Source organism: Castanea sativa, chromosome 1, assembly GCF_040712315.1.
Source record: "Castanea sativa cultivar Marrone di Chiusa Pesio chromosome 1, ASM4071231v1".
Classification (NCBI taxonomy): Eukaryota; Viridiplantae; Streptophyta; class Magnoliopsida; order Fagales; family Fagaceae; genus Castanea; species Castanea sativa.
The window spans coordinates 3,149,943-3,165,424 of NC_134013.1; the positions used below are offsets into that span (position 1 = coordinate 3,149,943).

Consider the following 15,482-nt stretch of genomic DNA (forward strand, 5'->3'; position numbering starts at 1 on the left):
TTCTTCGTGTTTTTTTTTTTCCTTTCAATGCAGTCAAAGTGAAGACTAGAACAAACTATAAAGAAATGCTGTGAGGTTGCAATTATAGTTAAGACAATCTAAGTTGAATACGTAAAATAATATATAAGGTGAACACGGATATATACACAATGACCCAGCAAAACGAGGAAGCACAAAATCTGGACTAGATTAGCAACAGTGATAATTGTAGCCATTTTCATATTGCCCTTCACTGTTAATGCATACTTCTCTCATAGCATGACTTCCTCAATACATTTTCTAAGCAAAATGCCCGTTTTAAGTGACCTATTATTATTGTTTTGGTCCAAGGATGGAGTTTGAACTTTGTAGATTTGGATAGAGGTTCTTTGCTAGGATCTTAAAGAAACTAATATGGCTCCCTCATATCAACACCAAGATATATATGGAAGGAGCCATGGCCCATGGGCACCCAAATTAGTAATTGGATCATCATCAGAACCATTAAACTAAAATAGTAAAGCATATAGAATACATAAAAAAAAAAAAAAATTTCATCAAAAAAAAGAAAAAGAAGTTCCCCCTAAAATCACATCTGTATTATGTGCCAATCAATTGATAAATTAAGAGCATTTTAATCATATGAACTATTTGATTATTAAATAAACTATATGATTAAAAGTACACATAGAAAAAAAGTATACATAATGACTTCTTATTAGAGGAATTTCCATCCCTTCGAACTAGCATTGGAGAATATTTGGTCATAAATTTAGTGAAGCTATAGTCCAATAGTCACTAGTGACTTAGTGAGCACGCATGAAAAACAATAAAGATGAATAAATCTTATGAATTTAAAAGTGTACAAATTGTCATGTTATGTAAAATTTTAAATGGTGTGGTAATATCTATATTGTTAGATTTATAAAATAAAATCTTAATTAAAATTATTATTATTTTAAATGTATCATGTAATAAGGGTATAAAAGTAAATTTATATAAATTATCTTTTCCATCATTTCATTTTTTTTCTTCAAGCAAACAAAATAATTTTTTTATTTCTCCACTTATCCACCCTACCAACCATAAAAAAGAAAAAAAAAAGAAAAAGAAAAAGTGTTGTTTGTGAACTTGAATAAACGACAAGTCGTTGGTTAAGACCTGGATAAACGGCCAGCGGCCGTGCTTAACATTGTTGTTTCAATTTAGGCGCTAGAATCAAAGTTTTTTTATTTATTTATTTTTTCTTCCTCAGAGAAATAACTGAAGTACTAATAAGTACACTGAAAAAAAGAAAGGCAAGTCACAAAGAACGCAACCCAAAGATTCTTGATTCTTTTACTCACACACGCACAAAACCCCCAAATTTTCATCACAGCGATCAAAAATGGCGAGCACTGAAGCTTTGATCAGTGACTCGTCGGCCACCGAGTCCGATATGGACGTAGACGACGATCCCGATTCCGCTCCTAACATCGATTCCGCTCCTTTCTCTGAAGGAGAGAAAGTCCTCGCTTTTCATAGCTCTCTCATTTACGAAGCCAAGGTAAAGATACCAAAAAAATAAAAATAAATAATGATTGCTTTTTGCGTTCTTTGTTTTCGGATTTTTTTTGTTGACTCTGCGTTGTTAATGCTCGTTTTGATTTTGCAAGGTGAAAAAAATTGAGTACCGAAACAGGGAGTGGAGGTTTTTCGTGCATTACCTTGTAAGTTCTTGATTTCTTTGTTATTATTTCATATTTTTAAATGTTCTTCATCAATGATTATAATTCTGTTATTGATTCATTGTGTGTGTGTATATATATTTTGATAGAAACTTATTGTATGTTGATTGCGTTTGTATTTATGTACTTAGGCGGTGTTTTGAAATTGATTTCCGGAAAATAGTTTCAGCATATACGGGGTTGGGGGCGAAGGAAAATATTGGTCAGTTTTTCGGTTGAACATAAAGCAGAGCCACGTAGTCATTAAAAAACTTAAATTAAAAAAAATTTAATAAAATAAAATTTGAATATATGGATACCACAAAAAAAGTGTAAATACATAAATCTTTAAAATTTTATTCTACGAGTTTTCATATTATGAAATTGATGTATGATAGTTTCGTTATCAATTCTATGATTCTATCAACTGCATCATTTTCAATGTATACATCCAAATAATTATTAAACTATTGATATTCCATCCAATTACAAACATCTTGCCTAATAAGTAACAATATTAACAAAATACATCATCTTTTTTTATGATCTATTCCAAGCAATTTTTGTATTCTTTAAAGTAATTAGTATTAAATCAACACAATGCTCCATTAATTTCTTTTTAAGGGAAATCATGGCCAAGAAGTTGACAAGACCTCTTTGTAAATATGCGCTTCTTTTTTCAACTTGATCATTAGGATGAAAAGATGAGAAATTTTCTCATAGCCTAATGATTTGAAAGAAAATTATTAAAGTCAATACATATTTGCTTAGAATATTAATCTTGCAATACAAGTGATTTTCTTATAAGAAATTTGTTCATGGGGCAAAATAATAAAGGCTAAACTATAAGTTCATTCAATATATTCAGTCTAGGCATTCAACTGTTATATTAATCATATTCAATAAAGTATTCAGGCATCACTTAATTTAGTGCATATGCGTCTGTACTAAATATCACATAAATCCAACAAATTCAGCTAAAGACTAAAATAAACACTAATAGACTAGCTATTTGAAAAGATGTGTCTTTTGAGAACACAATCTAAAAATCACAATTAAACATTTGATTTGGGTTATTGGGGTAATTGTATTTGATTGGGAAATTTTTGAGAAGTGTTACGTTTACAATATTTTCACGACACTTTTACAACAAATCTTAGAAGAGCAGTTTTTACAAGTTCTAATTTGAGCCTACCACAGAAATCAATTTTTTGTCCACTAATAACAACCAATAACAACTTAATTACTAAAGATTTATTTGTGAAACTGTTGTGGAAATATTGTAAAATTTGCATTTTTTGAAAGTCTTTGGTTCAACCTTCAACGAACCAAAATTTTGGAGAGATCAAAATTTTTTTTTAATGGACTCAAATTTTTATTTAGGGTGTTCAATTTTTTTCAAGGTGGTCAAGATTTTTTTCTAGGGTGGTCAACAACCCATATTAAGTTAAAATTCAAAAATTTTAAGGTATTATATATATAAAAATCAATTCAGGGTGGTCATGTGACCACCTTGAGTAACATGGAGAGCCGCCAGTGCCATAAAGTAAAGACACTTACGACGGAAATTAATTTATGCTTTCATTTTTTGTAAATCATTTTTTGCTTCACCTAAAACTTATCAACGGAACCTCTACCCCCACTAATGTTCTGATCATAAATTTTTTATCTAAAATTTTCCTTTATTTATTTTTATTATATATGTGCTTTGGAGATCAGAAAATGTGAGATAGTAATAGAAAATATTTTTTCCATAACCATTTTCAGGAACACAACCAAACACTTAGAAAATAATTTATTTTTCAGAAAATAATTTCCGTCCAACCAAACACAGGCTTAGTATCTATGTAGTTGTAATGTGGCTTTTATTTCATACTCTGACTTCATTTTGAAAAAGGATATTGATGGTAATTAGATTGGACTACATGGAATATCAGGAAATGCTAAGTAACAATTAAATCGATGAAAAATACTTAACCATGTGACAGCTAAGGAAATAACACGTTTTGTGAATCAATGCAAATTAGTAACAACTACAATATTGAAACGTGTCTTGCATGTGCGTCTTGCTTTGAGATAAGAATCAATGCTTTGAGATAAGAATCTTCTATTTATACTTGTGTTCTTGACAATTATATTTATACTTGGTTATTGACTTATTGTTGCCATATGGAGCTACATCCTCAACTGTCTACGACTTATCAATAAATCTCCAGGCATTATCTTGTTATTTAAATCTTTCTAACAGTAGCAATCTTCATGAATCATGCTCTAGTTCTGTTTTCGAATCCTGATGTTGCCGCTTCATCTCCATGTTTTAAATGTGTCATGCTAGGTTTCATGTCCTTTATGTGAGTCATTTCCCTGCAATGTCACTTGTCCTTCTATGGCGATCTTGTTTTAGAATTATTAGTTAATTATATTCCTAACAGCATGCTCGCTTTCTCTTGTGCAGGGCTGGAACAAAAAGTGAGTACAATGCTCCGTAAAGTACCTGACATATAATTTATTAAGTAGAAAAAAAATGTACCTGACATCTTAAAATTTCTGAATTCTGATTTAATGTGCTGGCAGTTGGTAGTTGAAACTGGAGGTGTAGGTATTGTTTTTATTTTTTATAAATATAGATTTTATGTTTTACTTCACAGATAATGGTTCAACACTTCTTTCTCATTCTGATATTTTAGATACGGTTTTTTTTGAATTCCAAATCTCAATGCTATAGCTCTTGTCAACCACCCCCCCCCCCCCTTTTTTTCCTGGTTTTTTATTTTTAATATTTTTCTAACATAACATTGCACATTTTTTACCTCCAAATAATTTTTCTAATAAGTATTATACCTCACAAATAATGGATCTAGCACTTCTGCATTTTTCATTTTGGGTGCAATGGTCTTTATCTCCAATCACAATATGCAACTATCCATATGTTTTTGTTGATTCTTTTAGAAATTTTCATTCTTTTTTATCTGTTCAATGTTTAAGTAGCCAGACAGAGGGTTGCAAAATTTCCATCCGCAATTTTTTTTTGTGTTAAATAAGACTATCTTGAAAGCCTTACCAGGAAACCAAGCATTTAAATGAGATGTGTATATTTGTGCATTCAAATGATGAAATTTTTTTGTATAATCCGAAAGTTTTGCATTTGTACGCTTTGTTGCAGCACATCGGTCATTCAAAGTTTGCTTCTAAGATTTGTGAGACCTCAAAATGTTTTTGTGACTTTCATTTGAATCACATTGAGGCCATGTTCTTGAATTTTTATGGTGATCTTGATTTCTTTTATTGTTTGGCATATGTATTAGACCATGGAATATATTATTACTAGAGCTTTTGAATATGTTTACTTTAGAAATATACTATATTTAGAGGGAGAGAGGACAGAGGTTTTATGAGAGATGGAAAATGTACTCAAGCTTCTCCAAATTTTTGTGGCTTACCTTGTGCTTATGAACTCCTGGGAAGTCTTAATTTTTTTAGGCTTTGTTTTTCAACAGCTGGGATGAATGGGTAGGCTTGGATCGTTTGTTGAAGTTCACTGAGGAAAATGTGCAGAAGCAGCAGGCCCTTAACCAGAAGCAGAGCATAGACAAGAATACAAAGCAAGTGCGAGCGTTACAGATTATACCAAAAAGCCCCAATGGTTAGATTTACTCTCTTGCTCATTGCTTACTATTTTAACTCGAATATCGATATTTTTTGTTCTTCCCTTTAGGTCTCCACATTGATTGTGGCCTCTGGCATGGAGCTCAAGTGGTAATGGAAAGAAAATTTTTATATATTGGATTATGTTGGGATTGGAAACTTATAATTATGGAAGTGCTATAAGAATTTCTGTGACTCTTTCATATTAAGACAACTTTAGTGGAGCGGGAAAGGCAAAGAGTTGTTAGAATTGCTAAGTATTAAATGTTTTTTGTTGGATGTGACGATTTTCCCCCAAGTGAAACATGATGAATTAATATACTGTGGCTTTAAGGGGATTAGCCAATATCAATTAAAAGCAATGAGCTGTACTTCAAATGGCACCTTCTCGCTCCATAAGAAAGAGTGGAGGGTAAGGTTGAGGGTTTGAAGCCCATTGGGTGCTTGGACTGAGAAGCGGGTTCCATGTTAAGGGGATTGTAACATGAGAAAAGCAAGGAGATTTTCTTAGGGTCATCCTTTTGGCGATGGATGCTCTATTACACTCATAGTTTGTGTGTAAACTTGTAAAAAAAATTCATACAAATCAATGGATCAGGCAGGGGTGGGCTCCCATCTTGTCTCCTTTAATCTTGGATAATGTGCTTTCCATTTGTCACCTTCCAGTTTTTTGTATATCTGATAGTACACATAAGCAAGTTTATTATCTTAGGCATGCATGTAGGCATGAATATACATGTGCCTAGGTACTTTTTTTGTAGGAAGAAACCTGATGATTGGGGGAAGAATGAGTATTTCAAAATAACAACCTCGTAATATAATCATTTTCTGAAGAAAAGAACATGAACAGAATCCACTGCCTTTTGACAATAATTTGCAGCTTGCCAGGCTTGGCCGCTGGTGTTTAACATAGGATACTGTCATTCTGATCATCTGATATATGGCATTGACTATTGATTTTTCTTAAGAGCCTTCATTGATATTCAGAACATATATAGAAGCCCGTCTGTACACAAATTATTATTATTTTGCAATTTTTAATTTGTGAATGACACTGAAGGCATATCAGTCAACAGGTACATCTGGTCTTATCTTTGACAGAAAGGAAAAAAATGAAAAATAAAAAAACCCCTTTTTGACTGCAATTTCCAAATATCTGTCTTTTTTTTTTGATAGGTAAGAAAAAGTACATTCAAAAAATTGCTAGATGCAAATTAGCACCAGCATAACAAAAGTACAAGAAAGAAAAAAAAGTGAAAACATAGAAAAACATTAATTACAAAGAAGAAGAGAGCTAAGGAATAGAGGAAGAGAGTCACTAGATGTGAGTCCCCAAGCCCTAGCCCAATCAAAAAGGGAATCAGAAAAGAGAGCAATCAGTTGGTCCTCAGATTTATCCAAATCCTCAAACGTCCGCCGATTGTGTTCCCTCCAAATACACCACATCAAACACAACGGAACTAGGTTCCAAATGTAAGATGAATGCTTCCCTAACCAGTTCCACCAACTAAATAGAAAATCTGACACCGTACATGAGGGAACCCATAAAATCCCAAAAATCCTAAAGACAAAACACCACAGTTGATAAGCTTTTCCACAATGTAACAACAAATGATCCACTGTTTCACTACAGCACCGACACATAATGCACCAGTCAACGAAGTCAAAGCCCCTAAGCCTGAAGTTGTCTCCAGTGAGGATCCTATCTCATGTAGCTGTCCAAACAAAGAAAGAGACACGCCGAGATGCCTTAACCTTCAAATACCTTTCTAGGGAAACACAACGGAAGAAAAGCCATGTAACTTATGATAATATGAACGGATAGTAAAATCCCTGGTTTTTGTTAACTTCTATCTCAACTGATCACCATCATTCACTGAATAGGTTTTTTTATTTTTATTTATATTTATTTATTTATTTTTAAAAGAGATATTGTTCTTTGCTTTTTTTCTAAGCTACTCTGGGAAATTGTATGCAGCAGCTAGAGTTAAGAAGCGAAAGAATGACTCTGCTAGTAAGGTATAGCCTAAAACACTTCCATTTTGCCCATGCATGATTATGTGCTTTTTGCATAAATCCTGATTAATTAAGATGCATCAGTTTGATAGTTCATTATCAGCCAGATGATTTTCTTTACTTCATTCAAGATCTTGTTAGCTTTTCCATTGTTAGTTTGGTTTCTTTTTCCCTTGATAATTAATTGTTAGTTTGCTATCTTTTTATTGAGTCAATTGTTTATGAACTGTTAGGAGAAAGGCATGATACCACTGGACAAGCTTGCGAATATCCAAATTCCACCACCACTAAAGAAGCAATTAGTTGATGATTGTGACTTTATTACTCATTTAGGCAAGGTACCATATCCTCTATGTTTTACTGTACATTTGAGATTTCTAGTCTTCAGATGATGCCTAATTTGGTGTTGGAACGTGGTTGCTGTAAAATGCTTCAGTAGACTTGCTTGAGTTAGTGAATTGATTCTTTTTTTTTTCTTTTTTCTTCCCTTTTCCCATGGTTTAATCAACCTCTATATCTTAGCCACTGACCTAATTTTGTGGGATTTTTATTTACAGCTAGGAACATGCCTCAGCATGCATTCAGTGCATTTGTTAATTCTTACTTTGAATATTAAAGAAACTCATGTACATAGTTGTTCCCTTTTTTATCATTGATAACCAACTACCTGGTACCTAATGTAACTACCTGTTAGACACAACTATTGGAATTCTAACTAGGATATAAATGAGTCACAGGACTGATTTTCATTGTCATTGTTCTAGCCATACTCTGCTTTATCAACCAAAGTTTTTTCTTAATAATCTTTCTTGGTTCTTACATGGTTACATCACTGCTATAGGGGATTTATGGAAGAAAACTTTGTTACATGGTTTGAGCATATTTTGCATTATCAAGCGCATTTCATTCTTAATTGTGTTACATGTTTGTTGTGTGGTTTCATGACTAAGGACTTATGGATGAACATTCTATTTTTTTTATAAGTATGGAAGAACATTTTATAATATGAAATACCATATGTATGCAATGAGTTTCTAATATCAATCATTAATTAAGCAACTAAATATGTTGCAAATGACTAACTAAGCATTACCAGTTAATCATTATTTTAATTTCTAGTTTATTTTTGTATATTTTGGTTTTTTATTTTTTTTAATGTATTTATCACTTGTAAAAGATTTTGGTTTATGTTCTCTCTTGCAGCTTGTTAAACTTCCACGTGCCCCAAATGTTGATGAAATATTGAAGAAGTATCTTGGTTACAGGTTAAAGAAGGATAACTCGTAAGTTCATTCCCTGTTTTTTTGGCCACTTCTCAGTCTTTTACTTTTTGGCTTGCTAAATTTCAAGTCTTTATTGTATAGTGGACCATAATTTACAGAATTTATTTTGTTGTAATGTTTACCTGGCACCTATTTCTTTACCTGTAATATACTACACTAGTTTTTTTTGTGCTGGATTTTCACAAAATGCATCATCAACTGACTTATTCTTTAAAATAAGTGGTTTTTGATTTTTGTATGGCTTCTTTTTATAGAACTAGCTTTTGAAGACTCAACCCAACTAAGCCTTAATTTAAATCAAATTGGGGTTGGCTATGAACCTCTTCAACTAATCGGGGTGTTGACCCCATGTATTGTTTTCTGCCATACTGTAGATTCTTTGTCACCTCCCGGTTTAATAGTATTTCTTCACTATTTATACCCATTTTATCCTCCCTCTACTTAATTTTCACTCCATCAAAATGAATTAAACATTCTCTTTAACATGTGCGTTAATCAGTCTCATGCACATGGCCAAACCATTGTTATCTACTATTTTGCATATTAATCATTTTTACATTTGAATGGATGGCATCATTCTTTATCTTATATTTCCTAGTATTTCTGCCTATCCATCTTAGCATTCTAATTTCAACTACACTCATGTATGAATATATTGCTTTTTAAGTGTCCAACAATTTGTAGCATAGACCATAGTGAGTTTTATAGCAATCTTCTAACCAATTTAATCTTATAAGAAAATTTTAAAATAAAACACAATAATGGTTCATTTAGCAATCATTTAGATTAGAGTGTTTAAAAAGAGGTTGTGCATTGATATAGTCTGCATTACTGTATCTAGTCCTGAAGGCCAGAGAAATGTGAAAAAGAGCACCTTGGTGTAAATGCCCTCAAGTGTTAAACTTACTGTTGATGCATCTTGCAACTTCTGTATTTAGACATTACTTTCCTATGCAATTTTTTGTTGTGTGTGAAGTTCTTTTAAATCATGATTTTGGAATTGATGCATTCGTGTCTTGGTTATTACCTATTGTTAGTGTTCTGGTGTTCACGTTTTTGTGTGTTGTCATTGTTCTTTCTCTGTAACTTAATTAAATGGATATAGGATAGCTGATTCAGTGGGAGAAATTCTGAAAGGATTACGATGTTACTTTGACAAAGCATTGCCAGCAATGCTTCTATATAAAAGTGAGCGTAGGCAATATAATGAAGCAATTTCAGTTGGTCCTCCTTCAACTGTATATGGTGCTGAACATCTATTGCGCCTCTTTGGTATGTTTATCCTTTTATGCTAGAAGTCAATTATTTGCTTAGGAAAATTTGTTGCTTTTTCTGTGTTTTAAATAGCAATAAGCATGATTTATTATATTTTAACTAAATTAATCAACAGATGTTGCGTCTCTTTTGTGAAGTTTGATTTGTGGGATGATTCTAGTTTTTTTACCTTAAATATATTAATGCTTATTGTTTTCATAACCAGCTGTATCATAATTATGTAGAATGTGGAAGTTTCGACATTTATTAAACATGTTGAGGGCAATAGGGCTGGCTAAATGAGTAATTCTTCCTGCCATGTTCCTATCAAAATTGACTGGCTGGCAGAGTTCTACTTCTACCAGGATAAGTTTTTAGACAACTGTCTGGTCTGTATATCTTCTACTAAAGCTAAACTTTATATATATCAGGGGTTCTGTATAAATAAAATGATGCAGCACAAAATTCTTATAGGGAACTGAGAATAAACAAATGAATAGAAAAATAAAAATAAGGATAAATTACACACACCATCCCTGTGGTATACCCTTAAAACAGGAAACTATATTATTTTTACCTATCAATTGTTTTTTAATTTTTAAAAAACATGAAACTATTCTATGGTTTATTTTGTAACACTTACCTCCCTTCTGGTTTGCTTTATGAGGTATTTCTGCTAATTTTAATGAAATTTGATGATATTGCTAGTGCCAACAACACCCATTGGAAAATGAACTTAGGAATCAGCACCATGCCATTGGAAAATTGCAATAGAAATTTTAATTCAACTTGTTTCCATTGGAGTACAATAGCTACTTATATAGACTACTGGGATTCAACCTTAATTCTTAACTGACTTGGGCCAAAGCCCAATTATTGAATTCATAAATAACCTTTACTCTAGGAAATTAAGTAAAATGCCAATAACTTAATGAACTAATATGACCTAAAATAAAATCCAATGGACCAATAGTAAAAATAAAATTGACTTCTAAAACTAAATAAGACTACATTAAATAAAATTGTTTTTGTGCTCCCTGCATCATAAAATATGCTAGGAGACCGTGAGTTATGGAAAATGGAAATGACTGTTTACATATGTTAATCTATGCTAGTACATTTTCTGGTAGTCGATGGTAGCACTTGTCCAATAATCATCAATTGCATTGAGCTGATCTTGAAACAGTCCCAAAAATTCTTCCTCTTGCCCTTTTGTGACCGATTTTTATCAAAATTTTTGAATTCATTTAGTTTTGAGTGGTTTATGTGCAGTTTGGTTTCTGTTCTCAGTTTAAAACTATTTTTGTATCTAATGCTAAAACAAGGAAGATGCGTGAATGTTTGGTAGATTTACCCTTATTAGCTTAATTATGAGTTTGTGTAGTGAATTGCATCATTTGATATCTTAAAAGATCTTATATTACCGAAGTCCTAGCTGATCAATGTTTCTATGCAAGTTTTTGAATATTCTTAAATGTTACAATGGAAATTATTTTAAACTACATTTTTATTAATTAATATTTATCACTAGTTTAATTTGGTAATTTGACGAAGTAGCCTTTTTTAATAAATTTTTTCTTACTTACCAAAAAGAAGAAGATATGGTGCCAGCTATATCTAGGATATTCAGTTTTGGACTTGTCTATTACTACTTACAAAAACTTGTCTATTGCTGATTTTAAATGTGTAGCTTGAGATATAAAAGATGTCAACTCATATGATATCAAATTGATTTTTTCTTTCTCAAAAGTTAGTTAAAAATGGAAAAGGAATTATTGGCTGATGATTGATCTCCGAGATATATGTGTATGTTTTATACTGATTTTGGACAACTAAGACATTTTGAATATTTATCATATTGCCTAACAAATATTGTGGTGCTTGTTGGATTTGCAGAGTAATTGATGACTGTAAATGTGGATTGCTACTGTTGCTGGACATGTGCTGTTGTTTTTAATTGTGAATATTCCTAGACTAGAACTGCTTGATGTAGCATCTTTTGGCATATGTGTTTCCTTTTGGTGTTATAAAAAGTGCTAGTCATCTTTACTTCATTTTTATAATGTTTTTCTTTTGGGATTTGCAGTTAAGTTCCCTGAGTTATTGTACTATGCCAAAATCGAAGAGGAGACATTGATGGAGCTGCAGCAAGAATTAGTCGAGTTTCTTAAGTATAACTTCTTATTACCACGTTTCTAACATGTATCTGTGAGAAAAACACAATTCAGAGTATAAGCATACAATCTTTATAATTGCATATGATGATTTATACTACTTATAAAATAAAAAAAACATAAAAAACTGTGATGAATGGTGACATTTAAACAACTTGCACACTTAATGTTGCTTACATTTTTTCTTGGAAGTTTGTGATGATTTGGTTGTCTGGAGCACTAAAAAGGGTTTATTTACATGAATTTAAAGTGTCTTTAGAGTGAAGTGTGTTGCCTTATTTATACTTCCAAGTCTTTGTTTAGGGGAAAAAAGTTTAGATAACTTGCCTCAAACATGTCATTTTATTGAAATTTTCAAGAATGCCATTCCATCATCAATATACTCATCCTGAGAGATTATGCATCTTGTGATTCAGGTTCTTACAGAAGCATCGAAGTGCATTTTTCCTCTCAACTTACCATGCACCAGAAGATATTGAAACCAGCACCGACAAGTAAGATGTCTAGGTCAAAGATGTATTGGCAACAAATTGTGTACAGAATACCATAGAACTAGAGCTTTAGGTTGATGTATAATCACCTTTTAGATTTGATATTTTCCTGGATTCCAAAAAATTTGAGAAACCAGATGTCTGTGTTTCATGTCATTAGTTTTGAAATGTCTTTGTAAACGAGGGTACATACATTGCCGTATGCCAGACACATTGCCCTGTAAAGGTCTGTACCCCAGATATATGTCAGTATCTAACAGCCTTGGATAGCAACAGCACGAACAATTGTTCATGATGGAAATTTGGTGAATGGAAATGAGACTACCTGACAGGACTGTGTATTAGAAAGTTGCATGTGATATAAGTTTTGTTTACAAATTGACTGTTATTGTTCGAACTCTGTTTAACATTATTTCACCTTTGCAAGAAAAAACGATTTTTATTCTTGTAAAATTCTAGTTAATCAAATTATAATAAGTTTTTTTTAATAAAAAAAAATAAATTATAATAATTAATTACAGGAGTACAATTCAATTGATTACTTCTATTCAAAGGCCGCTTGACAAATAACAAAAAATTATTTATTATTATTATTTATTGGCCTGAGCCGTGGCTTTTAAGCTGGGAGGCTGGAAGGACCACGTATAACAATAGTACAATTGCAGTGCTGAATTCCTTAGGAAGCTTTAGTTCATCCGATGATTTTACTTTTTTGTCGAATGACTATGGAGCAGTGCTTCATAGAAGATTGACGCTTGATTATGATGGTAATATTCGATTGTATAGTTGGGAAAAAGAGAGGCAAACTTGGGTTCTTTCATGGCAAGCCATTCAGAAAACTTGCAGGATTAATGGTGTTTGTGGGGCCAGCAGTCTGTGCAAGTATGTTGTTGGTTTTGGGAGGAAATGCTCTTGCCTTCCAGGATACAAGATTAAAAATGGTTCTGACTGGTCCTATGGGTGTGAACCCAAATTTGATCTCCCTCACAACAAACACGAGTCTGTCTTTCTCCTGCTATTTAATGTTGAATTCTACGGGTATGATGTTGATTACTTCACCAATTACACCTTAGATCACTGTACAAATTCATGCTTGCAATTGCACAATTGCAAAGCAGTCCAATACGTATTTGAAAAAGGCGATTGTTTCCTTAAGTCACTATTGTTGAATGGATATCATTCCCCAGATTTCCAAAAAGATATCTATTTGAGACTCCCAAAAAACTATAGCTTTTCGTACAGCAGTTTTGTAGAAGAATGCAATTTAGATTGCTCGAGGGATGGTACAATACAATTGGAAAGAACGTATGTAAAAAGCCGTGAAAATGGGATTGTGAAATTCATGCTTTGGTTTGCCTATGGTGTGGGAGGACTTGAAGTCATATGTATTTTTGTGGTGTGGTGTCTTTTGATCAAAACCCGAAAAAGTTCAGGTGCAGGCAATCAAGGGTATGCTCTTGCTGCCATTGGATTTAGAAAATTTACCTATGCTGAGCTAAAAAAGGCCACAAAGGGTTTTATTGAAGAGATCGGAATAGATGCATGGGGATGGGGTGTTGTATATAAAGGGGTATTGTCTAACAATAGAGTCGCAGCAATCAAGCGTCTCAATGAAGCCAACCAAGGAGAGGACGTAGTCCTAGCAGAAGTAAGCATTATTGGGAGGCTTAACCACATGAACTTGATAGACATGTGGGGTTATTGTGTTGAAGGAAAGCACAGGCTTTTGGTGTATGAGTACTTGGAGCACGGTTCTTTGGCTAAAAACCTCTCTCCTAACGTACTCGATTGGAGGAAAATGTTTGAAATTGCTTTGGGTACTGCAAAAGGTCTAGCGTATCTACATGAAGAGTGCTTGGAGTGGGTTTTACATTGCGACGTGAAGCCTCAAAACATACTTCTTGACTCTAATTATCATCCAAAGGTAGCAGATTTTGGTTTATCCAAATTACAGAATAGAGGTGATCTCAACAATTCAAGTTTTTCAAGAATGAGAGGAACTCCAGGTTACATGGCTCTAGAATGGGTGTTCAATCTACCCATCACCTCCTAAGTAGATGTTTATAGCTACGAGATTGTTGTGTTAGAGATGGTGACTAGAAAGAGCACAATAATGGGTGTCCACACTATAGGTGTTGGAGTTGAAGCTGAACATACAAGATTGGTTAATTGGGTTAGGGAGGCAAAGAACAGAGAGGCAACTACAACAACTACTACTTCCTGGATTGAAGATATAATAGACCCCACAATGGAAGGCATATGGGATATGGGTAAGGTAAAAATCTTGGTTGAAGTGGCTCTGAAGTGTGTAGAAGAAGACAAAGATGCAAGACCTACCATGAGCCAAGTAGCCAAGATGCTTGTTCATTGTGAAAATGGATCTACTTAAAATAAAAAGGATCCTAATACCAGTATACCACCAACATGGCATGATGGCTCTTATATTTGGCTTTGTTTTGATTTTTCTCATTAGTTTGTTCTCATATTTTTTGCGTTTGAAATAAAATTCCAAATATATAATTGTTTGTTACTTTTTTATTAATTAATTGCATGTTTCCCCTAATAAATTCGCAAAAAAAAAAAAAATCCTCTTAGAAAATGGTGACTTCAATTCACTGTTTTCAGTTGCTTTATGTGTGTGTGTAAAACTCATGATGCTTTGTCCAATTAAACATCCATATTACCATTTTGGGTTGGACTTAGGCCACTATGGGCTCCCCATTTAGGCCAAGCCCAGCCCAATCCCTAATAGTTAAAATTTGAATCTAACATTTTCCCAAAATTTATAATTTACTCTTTTGACTTTAATAACCTCAAACAAGACTCGGAGATATTTTTTGATAATGCAAAGATAGCTTAGAAACTTCTTACACTTATCCAAACCTTATAAGTTATAACCTACTCTTTTGATTTATTCACCTCAAACAAGGCTTG

At 32.9% G+C, this 15,482-nt stretch overlaps 1 protein-coding gene and 1 pseudogene across 2 annotated transcripts; both read left to right on the forward strand.

Moving 5' to 3' along the window:
- Window positions 1–1,257: 1,257 nt before the first annotated feature.
- LOC142642007 (protein MRG2-like) lies at window positions 1,258–12,879 on the forward strand. Of its 2 annotated transcripts, XM_075816364.1 has the most exons (10): window positions 1,258–1,525; window positions 1,635–1,688; window positions 4,141–4,154; window positions 5,183–5,328; window positions 7,309–7,349; window positions 7,580–7,684; window positions 8,550–8,629; window positions 9,735–9,901; window positions 11,970–12,054; window positions 12,474–12,879. In XM_075816364.1, exons 1-10 carry the CDS (start codon window positions 1,367–1,369, stop codon window positions 12,553–12,555), a joined length of 933 nt encoding a protein of 310 aa, XP_075672479.1. In that variant the 5' UTR covers window positions 1,258–1,366; the 3' UTR covers window positions 12,556–12,879. The 2 variants fall into 2 exon arrangements, with proteins under 2 accessions (XP_075672479.1, XP_075672472.1); XM_075816357.1 differs by lacking the exon at window positions 4,141–4,154 and having other exon boundaries at window positions 5,166–5,328.
- On the forward strand, window positions 12,750–14,971 carry LOC142621809 (putative receptor protein kinase ZmPK1; annotated as a pseudogene).
- The last annotated feature ends 511 nt before the right edge of the window (window positions 14,972–15,482 follow it).